This window comes from Triturus cristatus, chromosome 8 (assembly GCF_964204655.1).
Source record: "Triturus cristatus chromosome 8, aTriCri1.1, whole genome shotgun sequence".
Classification (NCBI taxonomy): domain Eukaryota; kingdom Metazoa; phylum Chordata; class Amphibia; order Caudata; family Salamandridae; genus Triturus; species Triturus cristatus.
In genome coordinates, this window is record NC_140591.1 from 924,918,889 (window position 1) to 924,937,245 (window position 18,357).

Below are 18,357 nucleotides of genomic sequence, written 5' to 3' on the forward strand. Positions count from 1 at the left end.
CAATGTGTAAGATGATGTGCTTTGTCTATTAATTTGTTCGAAAGGATCCCACCTGATGCCTGTTCACTTCCAAAGAACTGTTCTGAGCAGGCACATGACTGCCTAAACTACACATATACATCAGGTTGTTGGATGTCAGGAGGAATAGTTTACAACTATTCCTCATGACATCAAACAACCTGACAGGCCACTAGACATTGTTGTGTCACATTTGATGATCCTTTACTATTGAGGATGATGTAATGGTAGACCAATTACATGTGACAAAGCGTACTATGCACTTATAATACAGTAGATGTTCCAAACGTCACATTGGTAAGTTGGGATTTTACCCAAACAAGAGTGAGCATGTAAGCTCAAATCACTAATCACATCAGAATTAATGTCTACATTTTGCAGTCTCCACATGCCCCAATTATGTTTTTTATGTATAAAAGTGTCAGCGCTCGGTCAATCATCTCCTTGTGTTTGCTTTGTTCGGCCTAAGTTGGCAGGGTATGCCCAGACGTGGGTCCCTTGCTCACTTTGCCAATGGATTCAAGCTAGCCTGGATGATGAGGGCTGTTAGCCCGAAACCGGTCTCAGGATGCTTGTTTCCGGTCCAGGGAAGACATGGCTTGGCAGTTCGGGCTGGACTGTTCCGATGAGGCACAGGGTCATGAGGGATTTGCATATAGCTGTGTCTAAACTGGGGTAGCGAAGTGATCTAAAGAACGATGATGGATTCAACCAAGATCTGTGACTGGGGGTAAGTGTCTGAAAAGTTTCAGCGCTCCGTCTATCATCTGTTTTTTTTTTTAGTTTTTTTTTTATTGAGCAGAGCATTAAGTACATGATATACATGAAAATTATTCTTGAAACCATTAATACAAATACATTTTGTGACAACATTTAAAAGAATATGACTATAGCCGCTAATAGCATGAACAATGATTCCATCAAAATAACAATGTGCAAAAACCTGCAATAAAGTGCAATAGTAATAAAAAAGTGCTAATGCTTCTAGAGTGCAATAACAGAAAAAAAGTGCTAGTGCTTCTGAAATGTAACAGCAGAAAGTGCTAGTGCTTCTAACCACAATAACTACTAGGGTCATCTCATCCATATTGAGTATTAATTTCCCTCCTTAAGTTTTTCAAGATTATCAAAAAACTTCCAATTCTTTACAAACATTTGTATAGCTCCCACCCGTCTAGCGTATGCTTCTTCAAAATTCTGTGTCCTTTTCATTTTACTAAACCATTTTAAATGAGAGGGAACATCACTAGATTTCCAATTCTGCAGAATTAAAGAACGGGCTACAGTACAAGAGATGGATAAGAAAACTTCTTCAGCCTTAATTAGCGTTGTTCTACCCCTATATAGTCCGAACAAAGCGGCCTCAACCTCGGGCTGAACTCTCTTTCCAATTGCTAGCTTTATGTCGGCAAAAATTGCTTCCCAAAAGGGCACCCACCCGCTCCATTAGCCTGACAGTGGAAACATTTGTTTTCAACCTCCGGATATCTTTTTTGCAAAGCTGCCGGGGTCATGTAGGAGAGCCATCGTGATAAAAAGGCCATCCTTTTAAAATTGCCCACGGGCAAGGATTTGCTTCCTAAATGGGATATGATTTCCCAATCCTTACAAGAGAAGATACATTGTGTCTCACGACCTATTTTAGCCAAATGGGTCTCTATCAGAGGTACTTGTCCCTGACGATGTAACAATCGGTACCAGTTCCATACACCCTTTACTTTGGCCCCATAGAGCACCACCACAAGTTCATTTGGATCATCAAAAATGCTATTAATATTTCTTAAAAAATGAACAAATTGCAAATATTCAAAAAAGTCAGGTTTCCTAGGGTTCTCTGCCCTTGCCATTACCTCTTCCCAGGTGATCACCCTATTCTGAATGCCGAAATGTCTTAGCTCCTGCAGCCCGCAATCTTCCCAGTTGTTTAGATGACTTTCTCGAAATTGGAGATCAAGGCTAGTACATTCTCTTAATCTCAAATACTGCAGATCCGAGGAGCCCATTTTTTTTTAAAAAAAGGACTGAAGTCTAACAGAATATTCCTTTAAAGTCTTATATCTCGTTTTTTGGGGAAGTTTGGAGGTTTTTAAAAACACTCGACTTTGAAAATGAATTTCTTGTAACATTTTGTCTAGAAAGAAGCTATCTCGATTACATTTAGATCCTATCAAGCCCGCCACTATATCCATAAATGCGGCCTCATAGTATGTTTTTAAATGAGGCAAAGCTAAACCCCCTTGTGTGGTAGGTAATTGCACCACAGTCAACTTCACCCTAGATATTTTCTTTCCCCAAACAAATCCTCTTAGCAGTGTTTCCATTTCTTTAAAAAAAGACAAATTTACTTTTATAGGAACATTGCTAAAAAGAAATATAAGCAGCGGGAGTATAGACATTTTAATTAAAGAAACTCTGCCGATTAATGATAGAGGGAGTAGAAGCTATTGATCCAAAAGTTTTTTGATTTTATCTTTCATTCTTATATAATTACGTTTATACAACTGTTGATATTGGCTGGATACATCTATCCCGAGATAGCTGATTGGATCTTGTTTAATGGCTTGAGCCCTCAAACATAGTGGAAGAAGATTGAGATCTGTATTGAGGGCTAGGACCTCGGTTTTATTAGAATTTAGTTTGTAACCACCGATTAATTCGAAGTCTCTAAATTCCCTCAATACAGTTTCCATGTTAACTTTGTCGGGCATCAAATATAAAATTATATCATCCGCAAAGAGTTTCAACTTTGACATACCAGAAATGGGGGGTTGAATAGCAGTATTATTCCTGATTTTGATTACCAATGGCTCTATAAAAAAGGTAAAAAGCAATGGTGAAAGCGGACAGCTCTTTCATGTCCCCCGGTTTATTTTTATATTTCCTACTCGTTTTGAATTTATAAATACCTGGGCCGAAGCCCCTTGGTAAATATTGCATAACATATTGATAACCAGAGGGGGAAAGCCATATTGACCAAGGGCGAAAAACAAAGTCCTCCAATTCACTAGGTCAAATGCTTTCTCCGCATCCACCATTACTATACAAGCCGGAGTAAAATTAGAATTAAAATAGTCCAAGGCATGTATTAAGAACTCGGTATTAGCTGCCATTGATCTACCTGCTATAAAACCAGTTTGGTCTTTATGAATTTCTTGGGTGGCAAATTAAAAAAGTTTGGCCCATACTTTCATTAAGATCTTATAGTCCGAGTTCCAAAGACTAATGGGCCTGTAAGAATTAACATCCGCTGGATTTTTATCTTTTTTCACAAAGGACACTATTATCGCATCTTTAAAGGATGCAGGAACCGAACCACCATTTTTAATAAAATTGAATAGTTTTGTCAAAGGTGGGATTAGCACCTTTGAAAAAGTTTTATAAAATTCTGTGGGGAAACCATCCTGTCCACATGCTTTAGCTCCAGCTGATGCTTTAACAATAATCCAGGATCAGCTCTTACCCCACCGAATATTCTGTCAAGTAAAGTTGATAAAAATGTTCTAAAAAAACCTGTGGGATCAAATCACCGTTAACAACTTCAAGACCAGTCGGGGGTCAAGCACCTTAGATATTATGGCTGCTTCTTGTTTTTTCCTAGTGGAGTTAACCAGGAGTTTGCCTACTCACTGACTATCTTCATAAACATTTTGTTGATACATTTTGAAACTGCAAATCTCTTCTAATATGAAAAAATGCCTCAGAGCTGATCTTGTTAGTTCAAGTTGATTGGGGTGTTGCTGGAGCTGAAGAGCGTATTCTTTTTCAGCTGCGGTTTGTAGCTCAGCCATTTTGAGCCTCCGAGCATTTGATTGGGCAGTCGTGTAGGTGATTATTTGCCCACGGGCTGCCACCTTGAACCCACCCCACACAGAAAATGGGTCCGTCATATTTGCATTAATCTCGAAAAAATCAGAGATTCATTTTTCAAAACTTTTCACCCAATGCTGATCTTGGAGGAGGAGACGGTCCAGCTGCCACCTGGGCCGTTCTCTACTCTCCCCCTTCAAACCTAAGTTCGAGACCTATATATGCATGATCAGAGAAGGGATTGCACCCAATGTCTGTATCAGCAATCTGAAGGGATCTGGATATTTTAAAAAAATCAATTCGAGATGCAGTTCTAAAACGATACGAATAGCAGGTAAAAAAAGTTTTATCTGGATTTCTATTTCGCCATGGGTCTATTAGTTGGTACTCTAGCTTGATGGCCTCCACCATTTTTTGGGTGTTTGGTTTTAATTGTTTTTTATTTTTATTTGAAGTGTCCTTTGTTAAATCCTGTATGTAATTGAAATCACCTCATATGATAAACTGTGCAGGAGCTGCTCTCATAAGCTCATTAATTTTGGCCAGACTGGAGGCATCATCTGAAACCGGACCATAGTAATTTATAAAATTTTAATTCCTTCCATTTAATTTTGTTGCCACCCATATCCATCTCCCGTGTGGGTCCCAATAAACTTGGTAAGGTTCCCATGGCAATTTTCTAGAAAAATAGATGGCAACTCCTTTCTGGGCAAGACCAGCAGATGCATAAAAAGCATTAGAAAAAATACTAGGTAAAAATAATTTAGGGAAATTAGTTTTCAAATGTGTCTCCTGAAGGAACAAAACTTGGGGATTAAGAGATGCCAGCCATTTTATGAGAGCGCCATACTTTTGTTTATTTAAAATTCCTTTGGCGTTGACCGAAAGGGTCTTACATTTGCCCGTTTCTATTAAATTTTTCTAAATTGTTTGTTATCTGTACCTTTTGCTCTTGCTCTTTTCCCTGCAATAGACTCCTTCCCCTCCCCCCCTCACCCCCCCAAAAAAACCCACCTCTCAAAATGTGGAAGAACCCCAATTGACCACGCTAACCATATTTTGCCCCCCTTTTCCCTGTCTTGTGGGTGTCTTGGAATTACACCCCTAGTGACCCCACTGTCCCCCCGTCCCCCAAAACAGAACCAAAAAATAAAAGTTTTTTTTTAAAGTTATGGAAAAGTGGCATTAACCCCTGAACAAAAATGGCTCTTATTTCTAATAAGATATTGCAGATCCTAACATTTAAAATCTTAAACTATTCTTTTAGATTCAGGGTCCATGTGAGATCTCCTTTAATAGTGCCTGAGCTTCTTCCAAATCTGAGAACATGAAGAATTTGCCCTTAACTAAAACCCTCAATTTCGACTGTTGGGCAATTGAAGCTTGGGCACCATGGGATTTGAACAAATGGAGAAGCTTAACAAATTATTTTCTTCTGCAAGCGGCAGCGGCAGTCATATCTGAAAATATACATTTAGTGGTTTCATTTACTAAAAACTACCTCTGCTGGATAGCTTTTGTCAATATCCTTTGCTTAATTCGAAAATCAGCGAGATTCAGCAAGATTTTTCACGGCATTGTGGAGTTAGGGAAAGGATGGGCTGGGACACGATGTGCCCTAGTGATTGTCAGATCGCCTTCAAACTCTGGGAGAACTGTCTGCTTAATGAAAGAGTTAACCCATTGTGAAGTTTGTGAGCCTTCAATGCCTTCGGGAACTCCAACTATCCTGAGATTTGACCTCCGAGAATGGTTTTCTAGATCTTCGAGTTTGTTCTCCAGATAGTTCCCCCATAACTGTATTCACTTGGTCTTCCAATGCTGAAATTCTAGTTTCTGCCTCCTGAAGTTTGACAGGGAAACCTGACATTGCCTCTTCAATTTTCCCTAGTCGTGAGTGCAGAGCAGCAATTTCCAATTTCTGGGTCTTTTTTATCTCGCAAACCTCATCCAATATAAGGTTGAGCATATCTCTAATGTCCAGTTGGCAAGCACCTGATGTTTCTGTACTTTGGATAGGATTATCCTGAGATTCAGCTATATAACTTGACGTTTTTACAAGCATAGTGTCCTTCTGGGTCAACAAACCTTTAGGTGAAATTGAATTCTGTGGCAACGATGTTGTTGAGCTTGATGGTGCTAACGGGGGCCCTAGTTCTTGACTTTGACACCGGCCTTGACCTCGATCTGGACACTTATCTGGCTCCGGGGCTACCAGATGATCAGACTCGTGATTACATTGGAGTCTCTCTGGGTCTGGAGAAGCTGAGTTTATTGATACTGCAGGCGACACTGGTTCCACTGCTAGACCTTTGGATGTTTTTAAAGTTGGGCTTGGCGAGGGAGGTTGTAAGATAGCTTTTTTAAAGAGCAATGGAAATTGCTTTGTCCCATTTAATTTTGCCTTTAGGCCATCTAATACAACATTGTCTTGATCTATCCCCAATTCCTTGCATTCCGGAGGAGTGGTGGAGGGCAGTTCTTCCTCTGAGCTCTCGAGAGTACTATCGAGGCTACAGGAGTTAGTGGTATTTTCCTTATTGGCCAGATGGCTTCTTTTGCCTGCGCTAGGCGTGTTTTGGTCTTTAGACGGGCTGCTGAATCGGATTTGGCGACTGCGCTGGCATGTTTCGAGGGTTTACCCATTTCTTAGCTTTTTACAGCCTTCTTATTATTTATTTTTTTTACACCCAATGTCCCTTAGTGTCTCCCCTTCACTCCTTCGTACCTTCTTTGCACCTGGAGCACTCTGCCTAAATCAACTCCAACTCCAACTGGGTCTCCTTGGACTAGAATCGCTTCGACTCCCCCGCACAAAGCGACAACCCTGCTCACCAAGCACCAGACACCAAGAGCCCTTCCAGTTACAGTCTCCCTTTGTAGTAGCAGCACTCTCCTTCACCAAAGTCTTTTCACAATATTCTCCAAAAGTACAGAGGAGACAATTAGGTCTCTGAATGACCTTGACTCCCTGCAGCGCAGGAACCACAGGCACTGTAGTGCAGAGATAATCACCTCACCTCCCCTCGGTGAAAAGTATGTATTGTATCTTCCTCGTGTTTTTACCCAGCCCAGCCTTGCCTTTATTCACCTTGGCGAGAGGGCCTCCTGATTCCTATTTTACTCCTTGGGTCTTTCTCTCCGGGAAGCGCTCAATGTATTTATTATATTTGCTTTCCCCCGTTGTGTGAGACTCTCCCTGCTAATGCCTCTTCAAATTAGCGCGTCATTTCATTCCTGGCCAAACGATTACTACGCCCGTTTCGTCTGATTGCTCCCAGCCTCAGGGGGTCAATGAACCCAAAGGTAACCGCCGCGAAAATCCCAGCTGTCGTTCGGGAAATGCCCGCCTCCTCCTCACCTTCCGAGACGATGCTGTCTCTGCCTGCGGTGATCACTGCTATGCCTCGTGATCATGAACGCAGGAGCTCATCCCACATCCAGTCCCAGCGTCAAAATCGGGAGCATGCCTTCTCTCACAGAGACCACCTCGTTCAGCATGAATCACGAGGAACACCAGCAGCAGCAATCCAGTTACGAACCGCCATTGTTGGGGGTGGGGCAGCGATCACCTGTGGCTATCCGGAGGCGTGGTTCTCGATAGCCATCCCCACCTACCGCTCCATCCATCATCTCCTTGTGTTTGCTTTGTTTGACCTAAGTTAGCAGGGTATGCACAGACGTGAGTCCCTTCTTCACTTTGCCACTGGATTCAAGCTAGCCTAGCTGATGAGGGCTATTAGCCCGAAACCGGTCTCAGGATGCTTGTTTCCGGTCCAGGGAAGACATGGCTTGGCAGTTCCGGCTGGACTGTTCCCATGAAACACAGGGTCAAGAATGATTTCCATGTAGCTGTGTTTGAACTGGGGTGGCAAAGTGAGCTAAAGAACGATGATGGATTCAGCCCAGATCTGTGACTGGAGGTGAGTGTCTGAAATGTTTCAGGGCTCTGTCCATCATCTCCTTGTGTTTGCCCAATTATGTTTAGCATCAGATATACTGTTTCATACATGTTAAAAGTGACAGATTTGCATGGTGCCCTACTCCTTTCACAAATGTGTATGTAAGGCGGTGTGTTTTTGTGAAAATACTTGTGATAGGCATAACATTTTTGTAGAAACACGGATGAGATTGTGTACACAATGGTGACAGAGTAACACATACCCCACACCATTTTTAAATGTCCTTTGTTATGTCCAGATGAGAACTCAATGATCGGAGAAACATGACATCCTTGAAGGGATTTTGGAAGATTGAGCACCTTGATAATGTATTCCACAGATCAGTCTTTCAGGAGCATGAGTGAGTCTTGCGCTCTTTCCTAACCGATATTTATACTCCTCGGATGTTAAAATAAAGAGTTAAACGATGTCCACACAGGGAACATATTTTAAGTTATATGGAAGTGCAATGTATAGATGCTGTCGATATTAGCATGCATTGTCCTGCAGAGTAGACCAATATTTGAATAGTGTGTGCTTCGTACATGGCAACCTGTGAAAGACATATGGAAATATAAGAATTACAAAACGAATGGCCGAGATTAGAACGTACAGGAAAAACGAAATAATATAGGTTGCCTTCATTATGTAATGTTTGTGGAAGGCATACGTCTGCAAATCCAACTATAAGCAGGTAAAAATAGTTAATTTTACTTTTTTTGTTACCAACATCAGGGCAGGTGGATTTTCCGTTTCTTAAATGTCACCATAGCTATTTCAAAGAAGGATAAGCAGAACCTTTCGAAGCCATACTGGGAAAAGAATGTTATACCATAGACGTTCCTCTGTTAATGCAAAAGCTATATTTAGAAACAGTTTAATAGTTTATCTTCAGTTTGTATACATTGTTTTTCACAGGAAACACATAAATGTTCTGTGAAGACAGACTGATTTAGCTCCCTACTCATCCAGAATTCATATTGATATTTAGCTAAATACATGTAACAAATGCGTAGGTTATTGTACCAATACAAAACAAGAAGTTAATACTTTTAATATTTGTACTTACAACTTTCTAATTCAAGTGAGCAGTTCTGTGTGTCGAGAGGAAACCTGCTAAAATCCATGAAGCACATGGCAGAAACAGTTATCCTGTAAAAAGGATCAGAACGATCAAATAAGGAAAACATTAGCAAAGCAAACTACAAAGAACTTTGTAGATCTGGTTTGATACATTTAATAGATCGATAAAAAACAATCCATCCTCATAGTTTCAAACGATATATAGACAGGCAATCAAAGATATATCAAAACTCTACGAACAATCATAACATATACACAAACATCACACAACAAATATACAGTAATATAAGGAAAAGGTCAATTATTCTCAGCATACCCCCAATAAAATTACAACATAGCATATCTTCATAAGAATATTAAAACAGACTGCCTGCCTGTTCCTGTTTCGCTAAAGTATCGTCATGGCCTGGATTTAGAGGTGTTTACTGTGCTCAAAGGTCCTCCTTTAACTGATCTGAAATCATTATTCTCTGCACTTGCTAATTTAAATTCCTTTATTCACAAGAGCAGTAAATTGTTGGGTGGGGCTGAGCAAATGATCCTAGACAACTCATTAGTTGCTTGCCTTATTAACTACACCAACTCGCTCTATTTAACTTTGGGTGTCGAGGCAGAGATCAGCAGCACATTACCATGGTAATTGTGTGAAGCATATCAATGAGAGGCTGACTGGGGGATTGGTGAGGACAAGTTCCAAAACCCCTGGTAAAAATGAAGAAGGCATTCTAATAATAGCACCATACACTGGGAAATAACAATTTTCTGTCTTTGCCAAATGATCTTGTAGGCTGTTTAATCTTAATTGATTCAGACCCTTAAGATGAGACAGACATGATTTAGGTCTAAAACTGTGTTGGCAAAAACCCTAAAATCAAATGTCCTAACTGCTAGTATTTGGAGCTCTTTAAAAGCAAACCTCCAGCAGTAGTCAAACTATTCAAATTGGTGGGAACTGAATATGTTGCTTCCCTTAGTTCTGAGAATACAGTTTATAAAGGAGTGTCAGGTTTACGTAAAACGACCTCACTTCCTGACTTTTCTACTAGGCCAAAAAGAGAAAGGCAAAAGGCCTCCTATTACAAGAGCATTAATATTTCCGCTCAAAGAGCATCCAACGTTTATGATGGGGTAATTCAAGTTAAAGATGTACCTGCATCTTACTGTAAAAAGATCTCAGGAATCAATAGGACGTTAGAGAATCATTTTGCCAGCCATTTATTGATGTTGAACTGCCCCCCTAATAATCTTTTGATCTCTTAAGATTTACATTATATAGTTGTAGATTGTTGGACTTGGCCCTCTCTGCAGGGTCATCCCCAAACCTTTTGCTTTCTCCCTCCTGTTTTCTGAACCTGTTCTTTTTAGGGGATTTTAGAACTTTTCATACTTTACCACTACTAACCAATGCTAAAGTGCGTGTGCTCTCTCCTTTAAACATGGTTTTTTCAAGAAAGCGTGAAACATAATTTAAGAGATTTTCCAATTGTGGTGATCATTGGATATGCATAGTGACATTAAATTCCCAAGTTATAGTTGCTTCTTGGCCCTCAGCCAAATCTCTTGCAAGTGCCTCCATAATGAACTTCTGAGAAACTAGTATTACACTCTGTAGAATGACACCCTAAAATAACATGTTACTTAAATCTTAGGGACTATAAACGACACTGAATTGACAAAGGAATGTTTTCTGTTGATTTTAAAGACAGCTGATCTTTCAAAATTAACACAGCACACCCATCTCTTTTTTGGGTTTAGTCAAGATCTAGAATTTTACAACAAAATCATCCTTAGATATTAATAGCAGATCTATTGACCAATGTTTTTTTAAATATTTTAGTCGTAAAAGATTAGTACTCGTGTGAGGCATGGAATTTACCAACATTCACCTTGAAAAGCATATCAATGGTTTTTAAGAACCCCAGTTTGCCCTTACCTCAGACTGAAGAGCACATTGCCGTCTGGATACACACGAAGCATGATATTCTCCATGGTTGTATCATGGATGAAAGATCTCTTAGAGTGGACAAAAAACACATCGGGTACCCAGATCTTTTTTATTAGTCTCCCATCAAATGTCATGCTTCTGTTATTAGTGCTAGGAAAAGATAGCCTCTCGTCCTTCCAGTAATGTCTGAGGTATAACGTCATGGTGAAATCCTTTGTGTAAAAGAGAAAATAAATTAATGCAGTACACCCATAAATAGATACACACTAATGTTAATATCAGGTCACTTAAGCATTTCTTTAAAAAAAAATAAAGCCTACTCTAAACCGTAAGTAACTTGTGAGTCTGATCTCAAGCCTTTGTAAACCAGCTCAGAAGTGGGGCAAGAGCCAGCACTAGTAAAGCTAATATCGAATTTTAACATTATTCAGACATAGCAGCTGCTTAACTGTGATAGTGGGAATGAATGATTAAGCATGTTATACACTGCCATGTCATGAAATACAAACGTAAGATAGTGACACTGGGTCACCAATTTCAATTGAGTAATACTGATTGGAACCCATCTTTAGCACATTATGGTTTGCCCTAATCAAGGGATACAGGCTGCTTTTAATAAAACATCTTTACATGCTAGGAATGTGAGTTCATGAATGGAGGTCTATTGCCCTTTCCAGACCTTCCAACTCTTCAGTCATTCGTATAAGATCACAAAATGTTACTTGCCTCTTTAATATTTTTGAGACAGGAGGTTATGTGGCGTTCTAAAAATATACATTTTCGTTACAACTGACTAATACATCAGTCACTTCGCATAATGAAGGGCAGGTCCTAAACCCCTAAACCAGTCAGTTTGCAACTTGCACATTCTGGTTCCCTACCTTCCTTTAGTACATCTACAAATGCTAGAAAGTAGCCCCTAGAGACTTGGGAGCAGATGTACAAACATTAGGAATACTGATTTCCTAATTGCGATGCTCTCCGAATTACAGTTAGAAAATCAGTATGCCATTGAGTTTCATTTAGGGATTTCCTATGGGTCGCAAACCCACCTTATGAATATTAATAAGATAGGTTGTAAAACTACTACTAGTAAAATACCTTTGTGAATAGCAAACAAACATAAACATACACAAAAGCGTAAGTTTGCCTTTATGAATCAGGTCCTTAATCTCTGCTATTAACCCAGCGGACGGTAAAATAGTACTTAATCTCTGCTTTTTAGCCAATGGCCAGCTGAGTATCAGAAACTTCACTGGTTATCAGACTGCAGGCTAAATAATAGAGATCATGTACTATTTGATAAAATAAAAAGTTTGAAGGAGGTCTTTATTTAGCTGTACATTAAATAAAAAGGGACTCAGTACAACAGTAGGGTGATGGCCATCTTGTAATGGGGATGCATCATGTGTGAAGCATTTAAAAGTAAATGCAAATATAGATGTTTATACGCTGTTTATACTCTATCAATAGTTCATGTGCCTGTGCATGAACCCACATGTCTTCCAGCTTCATGCCTGGTTCTTTCAAGGTAAGGCATTGGAGTATGTTGGATTAGCAGCCTTGGATGATTTGGGCGTGAACTCCATTCTGTGGGTCATCTTCAGAGCAGGTGCTTGCCATTTCACATAGACACTTGTTGAATCTGTCAATTAATGCATCATTCCTTTGGTGGGCCTTTCACAGTTCCAAACTCTCAAAGTCAGGATTGATTTGGGGGTCGCAATACGCATTAAGCACGGTAACAGCAGTGTCATCGTTGTTTTCTTCTGCCATATTCGGCAGGTTTTGAAATAGTTTGAAGACCTTCCCTGGTGTAGTGTCATAACAGGACCTGCTGAGGACTAGATCTGCTTCTCTTATGGTCTGCAAAGTCAGGTCTATCCACGGGCTGAGGTGTAGGCTTAGTCAATGAGCTTGCTGTAGGGTGGCAATACGCTGGTTAGCATATGAACTGTGTGTTTGGGGGCCACTTGTGGCCCTGTTTCATTGGCTTGCATGCCATCAGAAAACAAGGGTTTCATGGGGTCTTAGGACTTGGTGCTGAAAGTGGTGGAGGCACAGTTGTGTCACGCACAGAGATACGCTGGTGAGTTCTCTGCAAGCTTCGCTGATGATGTGGCATGCAGAGGTTGTAGGCACAGGATGAAGCGGAAGGAACTACCACAGGCCCATCAATGTACTGCACTCTCACTGGAGGGTCTCACTGGTAGTGCTTTGGGGAGAGACAGCATGCCTTGTAGGTAGAGAAACAGGATACCTTGTAGCAGGGGTGGGAACTCAGCACTCCAATAGCTAAGTCATCTCAGCCTGGTTCTCTTTGCGGGGCTTTAGAGACCTGAATACATATGAGCCATGCATATAGGGCAGCCACATGTGGCTGTGGCAGTGAAAACAGGACATAGTGAGCCAATGTTCCTCATTGTAGATTAGTTTGCCAATCCGTGGCTGGGGCATACAAGCACACTGTGGGGTTGGTAGGGAGCTGCCATTAGGAGATGGAGGGAAGACCCCGGCTAGGAATTCCTAGTGTCATTTGTAGTGCTTGGCAGGGCAGTGGGGAACCACTGTGGTGCTTGGCAGGGAACGGCATAAATAATCCACACTGACGCTCACTATACTATTACTCACTCTGTCCTGATTGGCTGGACATCCCTTTATGCCTGAGGTCACGACCAGCCTCCGGTTGCATGCTGCATCAGTCGTAGCTCTTGCTGGTGTGCAGCACTAGACTGCTATATCCCAACAAGCTTGGCTCACTTTGGGCTTCTTACGGAAGAGCTTGTGCTAATAATGGGATTTTTATAAGGGGGATTGTGATTATTTTGCATTTCAGACACAGCAGCAGAGCAGCAGAGCAGCAGTCGACAAACAGCAGCAAACAGGGAATGCAGAGGTAGGTGGTATCTGGGCAATGGAGGGAGCAACACTTCCAGTAGACAACTGGTGCATAGGGTCCCAGTTCTTTAGGACACTTGAAGTTTAGTCACCTACCCAATATATCTTGGGAATGGTAGTTTTATTTTTAGTATGCTAAGCAGTGTTTTAAGCAAGCAAGGTCCTGTTGCTCATGGGCCCTCCTTTATATCCTTGATAAGTTTGTCTCAACAAAAGAAATCTGGAAGACAAAAAAAATCTGAGCGACAGGATAGGGGGCTGTACCAGACTAAAGTCCTAGTGGAAGGGACCTGAGGAAGAAAGGTTTAGGACCGGTAGAGAGTGGAGGATGATGACCAGTAGGAGGATACGGACCAGGAGGTGGACGACAAAGAGGGCTAGGATGATGTGAGCCAAGAGGTCCAGGACAAGAAGAGCCAGGGCTAGGGAAACTCAATCCAAAGTGACCATGGTTACCAAGACCAGTGGTGGGCCAGTAACAAATAGATGCGGGGCAACAGGACAAGGAAAAACATGGGCTAGAGCAAGAAAGATCAGGACCAGAAGGATATGGAATAGGGATTCAGGACCCAGTGGAGTAGGGGTAGAAGGAACAGAAGGCCCTGGACCAGCATGCCAAGGATGGCTAGGAGGGCCTGGGTGCACCTATCAGGACCAGAGGAACAAGTGCAACCAGGAACAGGAGTAGCAGACCCAGGTGGACAGACCCAAGAGGACCAGTAGCAAGAGAACAATGGCAATAAGGACCAGAGACAATGGGACCAGGAGTACAGAGATTAGATCAAGGACGACCAAAGGTCCAGAAGTACATGCACCAGGACTGAGAAGACCATGACCAGAAAGGACTATAGTTTGCAGGACCAGGAGACTGTAGATCAGCAGGACCAGAAGGAATATAAAGGACTAGGAATACTATAATCAGTTGGACCAGGATCAGAAGGTCCATGAGGGTCGACTTCAGGGGAACCCTAAATCTGGGATACGAGGACTATGTAAACCAGGGTGGCCCTCAACATGGGAACTAGGAGGACCAGTGCCACAGGATTAAGGAACATCAGATCCAGGGTGACGATTACTAGGAGGACTATGTCAGAAGGGACCATGGCCATATGAACAAGAACAAGGTGAAACAGGCAAATCAGGGAGACCAGGAGGACAAGTAGGACTAGGTACGGACAGGAAGACAGGAGGGCTAGGAGGAATAGGGAAACTAAGGCCAATGGGACCAACACCAGAAGACCCAGTACAGGATGACCAGACAAAGGAGTACTAGAACTAAGACAAGGACTACATGGACCGGGGATCAGGAGCTAGAGGTTTAGGAACCAGAGTTAGGGTGAAGAAGATGAAAACGTCCAAGACGGGGAGTCTGTGAAACAGGAGACCCAGGATCTAGAAAACCAGAGGCAGGAGTATATTGGAATGATGATCATACAGACCAGGATGTACAGGGTTCTAAGTCGAGCATGAACCGGAGTTCTTGGACCATCAGAACTGGCAATGGTTAGGATTTTTTGTGGTAAACCAGGACAAGTTATTGAAGAATCACGAGGACAAGGAGGAGGAGGGCTAAGGCCATGAAGATCAGAACCACATTGCTGCTGCTGATGAAGATCAGGACCAGAAGTGGCAATGGTCATTAGGGCCGGAGACCAGGATAAGCAGGCCAGAAACTAGTTAAACCAGGAATACCAGGACCAAGGGCCTTTACAGGACTAGAACAAGAAGCACTATGTAGACTAAAAGAACATTACCTGGAGTCGCGAAAACAGGGCTAATGGGGCTATGAAAGCCAAAGAATAGGGCAAAAAGGACCAGGATGACCAGGACCAAGGCAACCAAGACTAGGATGGCTGGTGAACCAGGTTCAGGAGAACTAGGCCCAGGCAAACTATAAGGAGCAGGACAAAGAGGACCAGGATCAATGAGGACAGAATTATGAAAAAGACAAAGACTAGGAAAAGCAAGAATAGGAGGGCCAGGGCCAAAGTAGAGAGGTGAGACAGGGACCCAGGCAACCAGAGCCAGAAGGATAATCTCATAGAGGACTAGTAAACAAAAGTATGGGGGTGAAAGATCAGGACAAAGAGCACCAGTACCAGGAGGACCAGGGCGAGGAGGAAAAGGAGGATAAGGGCCAGAGACATCAGGACCAGGATGCCCACACCCAAAAATACCAGGCGACAGTGTAAGAACTGGATGACCTGGAGACTGAGGAACAGGATGACGAGGCCCAGGCTGACAATAACAAAGAGGAGCATGGCCAGTTGTGTAGAACCATGAGGGCAAGAAGTAGGAGAACCAAGGCAAGGAGGATCAGGACAAGGTTCTGAAAGATTAGAAAGAAAAGGAGGATGAGGATTGTGGCCATAAAGGTCAAGTGGAGCAGAATAAGCAAGAACGATGAGGAGGCCAGTACCAAAGATATCAGGATCAGAACCAGGAGAACCAGGACTAGAACAAGGATTATTAGAAGGATCAGGGCTGAGTGTACCAGGAATGGACACATGTGTATGAGTTCTAGGGGAGCCATGACCTTAGGACCAGATACAAAGTGGAGCAGAAAGACCAAGATTGGTGGGAGGTTTTCCCGGGGCTCCCATGGTGCTAGGGGTGACTGGAACGAGGTCATATATGAACACATAGAGCCCGGAAAGGGCACAGGACCAACACAGGTGTTTATTAATGGCCCCATTCTTGGAAGCACTGGGTTTGGCCTTTATCTGGCAACTCTATAATGTAAGAAAGAGAAGCTACACTTTCTACTGCAGTTCGCACCACACTTTCTAACACCTTGTTTATTTCCTGCTACAGAGATTCACAGGGCAACAGCTCCTAGCTCGTGGCCTTTCCGACTACTCCTCAGTGGATCTCTGTATGACAACCAGCGAGCAAAGACTGCCGTTGAGATGTAAACTTGCCCCTTAGTCTCTTTAGAATATGGCATGCAGGACACATATAGGCGAGTCAATTGATATGCATTTTGCACATAACTGGAGGTCAGTAGACTCTCCGATTATTGCGTGGGAAGCCTTCAACGAAACCCTCCAAGGAACTATCATTACTATGAACCCATCATAGTTACTTGACAGGCAAAAAACATAATAAGCAAAAACTGGCCAATGATTTGGAGTCTCGGACACTAGATCTTGAGCGACGCTGTCAGGAGAGCTGGGGTTAGAGGCTAAGTAGAGAATTGGTTTGTACCCGAACTGGTTTGAAACATACACTATTGACTGAGGCACAGAAGATTTGGTTCACCTCGCAAACTTGTATTTACCAGTGGGGAGACAAGGCTAGCAAACTCCTCCATAGCCTGTGCTCTAGTATACAGCAGCACACCCCGATCCAACACCACACGGACCCATACAGGTCCAAAATCACTGGTGATGGGGCCATTGCCCATCGCTTTGCACAGCATTATTCTCAATTATATGCCGAGCAGGATGGACTGATAGGTGAATTCCATGACAGAGCAGTACCTATGGACTATTACTGACATAGAGTAATGATCTCTGTAGAGCAACCTAACAGCGGGGGTACTATCGGCGGCCTTGAGCCGGTTGAATTCTAGAAAATCACCCGCACTTAATGGTTTCCCGGGACAGTATTTCAAACAAGTTATGCATAAATAGAGTAACCCTCTGAAGATAGTCATGCACGAAGCAGTCCAAACGACACAGTTGTGTACCGACCTTCAGAGAACTTAGATTGTAGTGTTTCTGAAGTCGGGATGGCCAGCTGACACTAGCTCCTATATCGTCCTATCTTCCTCAGCAACATTTAGCCAAAATCATAGTGAGGGCACTAGCAGACTGCTTACTTACAGTGATTCCCCCACTAGTCCACCCACACCAAGCAGGATTTATGCCAGGACGAGCACAATATCAAGCCACTACATAATGCCTTGGCTCTCTCCAACTGACTGGGGCAGACTGCTGCAGTGCTCTTGGCAGACATGGAGAATGTTTTCAACTCAGTGGGTTGGTCCTAACTATTTGATCTTCTCAAGTGCCTTAACTTTTGCCCTCGTTTCCTCGCTTACATTGTATGGCTCCTGTATACAGATGTTGTGGAGAGTGTCACCTACCCACCAAATTAGTGCGCACAGTGTTCATTGAAACACTATGGTTTCTTCACATATCTTGATTTATTATTTTTTGAAAATCATTTCTCCATCGATTCAACTTCAAATATTATTGGATCAGTTGCATGTTGCATACATAATCATCGTCTGATGAAAATAATTCATTGATAATTTTCAATGTTAAACATCCAACCAATGCATTTCGGGTCAATAAACTCTGACCCTTCTTCAGGGGTCTAAAAGAAATAAAACAGGACCATTAAGTTCACTCTACAATTCAATCAACATGATATACAGTCTACTGAAACAAGATGTGCAGCCAAAACTGAAAGCAAATCATGAACTCAAAAATACAAGCAGAATGAGTAGGCATAGTTAATCAAGATAATGAGAAATCGACATTCAGTTGGCTCTGGGGTTTTCTTGTCAAGATAAACACACAATAATGTGTCACGGAGCAAACAAATTATAATTTCTAAAACCTAAAATATCTAAGACCTGAAATATAGCTTTATGCGCATTCGTGATCCGAATCTATATTTAAATACATCTCGTGTCTAACCTGAAGTCTAGCTTTA

General features: G+C 42.2%; 1 protein-coding gene across 1 annotated transcript in view; it reads right to left on the minus strand.

The window, feature by feature from the left end:
* Positions 1–18,357, minus strand: part of GABRR3 (gamma-aminobutyric acid type A receptor subunit rho3) — a 945,383-nt gene that overhangs the window by 418,684 nt on the left and 508,342 nt on the right. Inside the window, exons 4-5 of the mRNA XM_085623786.1 lie at positions 10,783–11,006; positions 8,836–8,918 (exon numbers count right to left, since the gene is read on the minus strand). Of these exons, the coding sequence (XP_085479912.1) occupies positions 8,836–8,918; positions 10,783–11,006 (307 nt within the window). The remainder of the gene's footprint in view (positions 1–8,835; positions 8,919–10,782; positions 11,007–18,357) is intronic.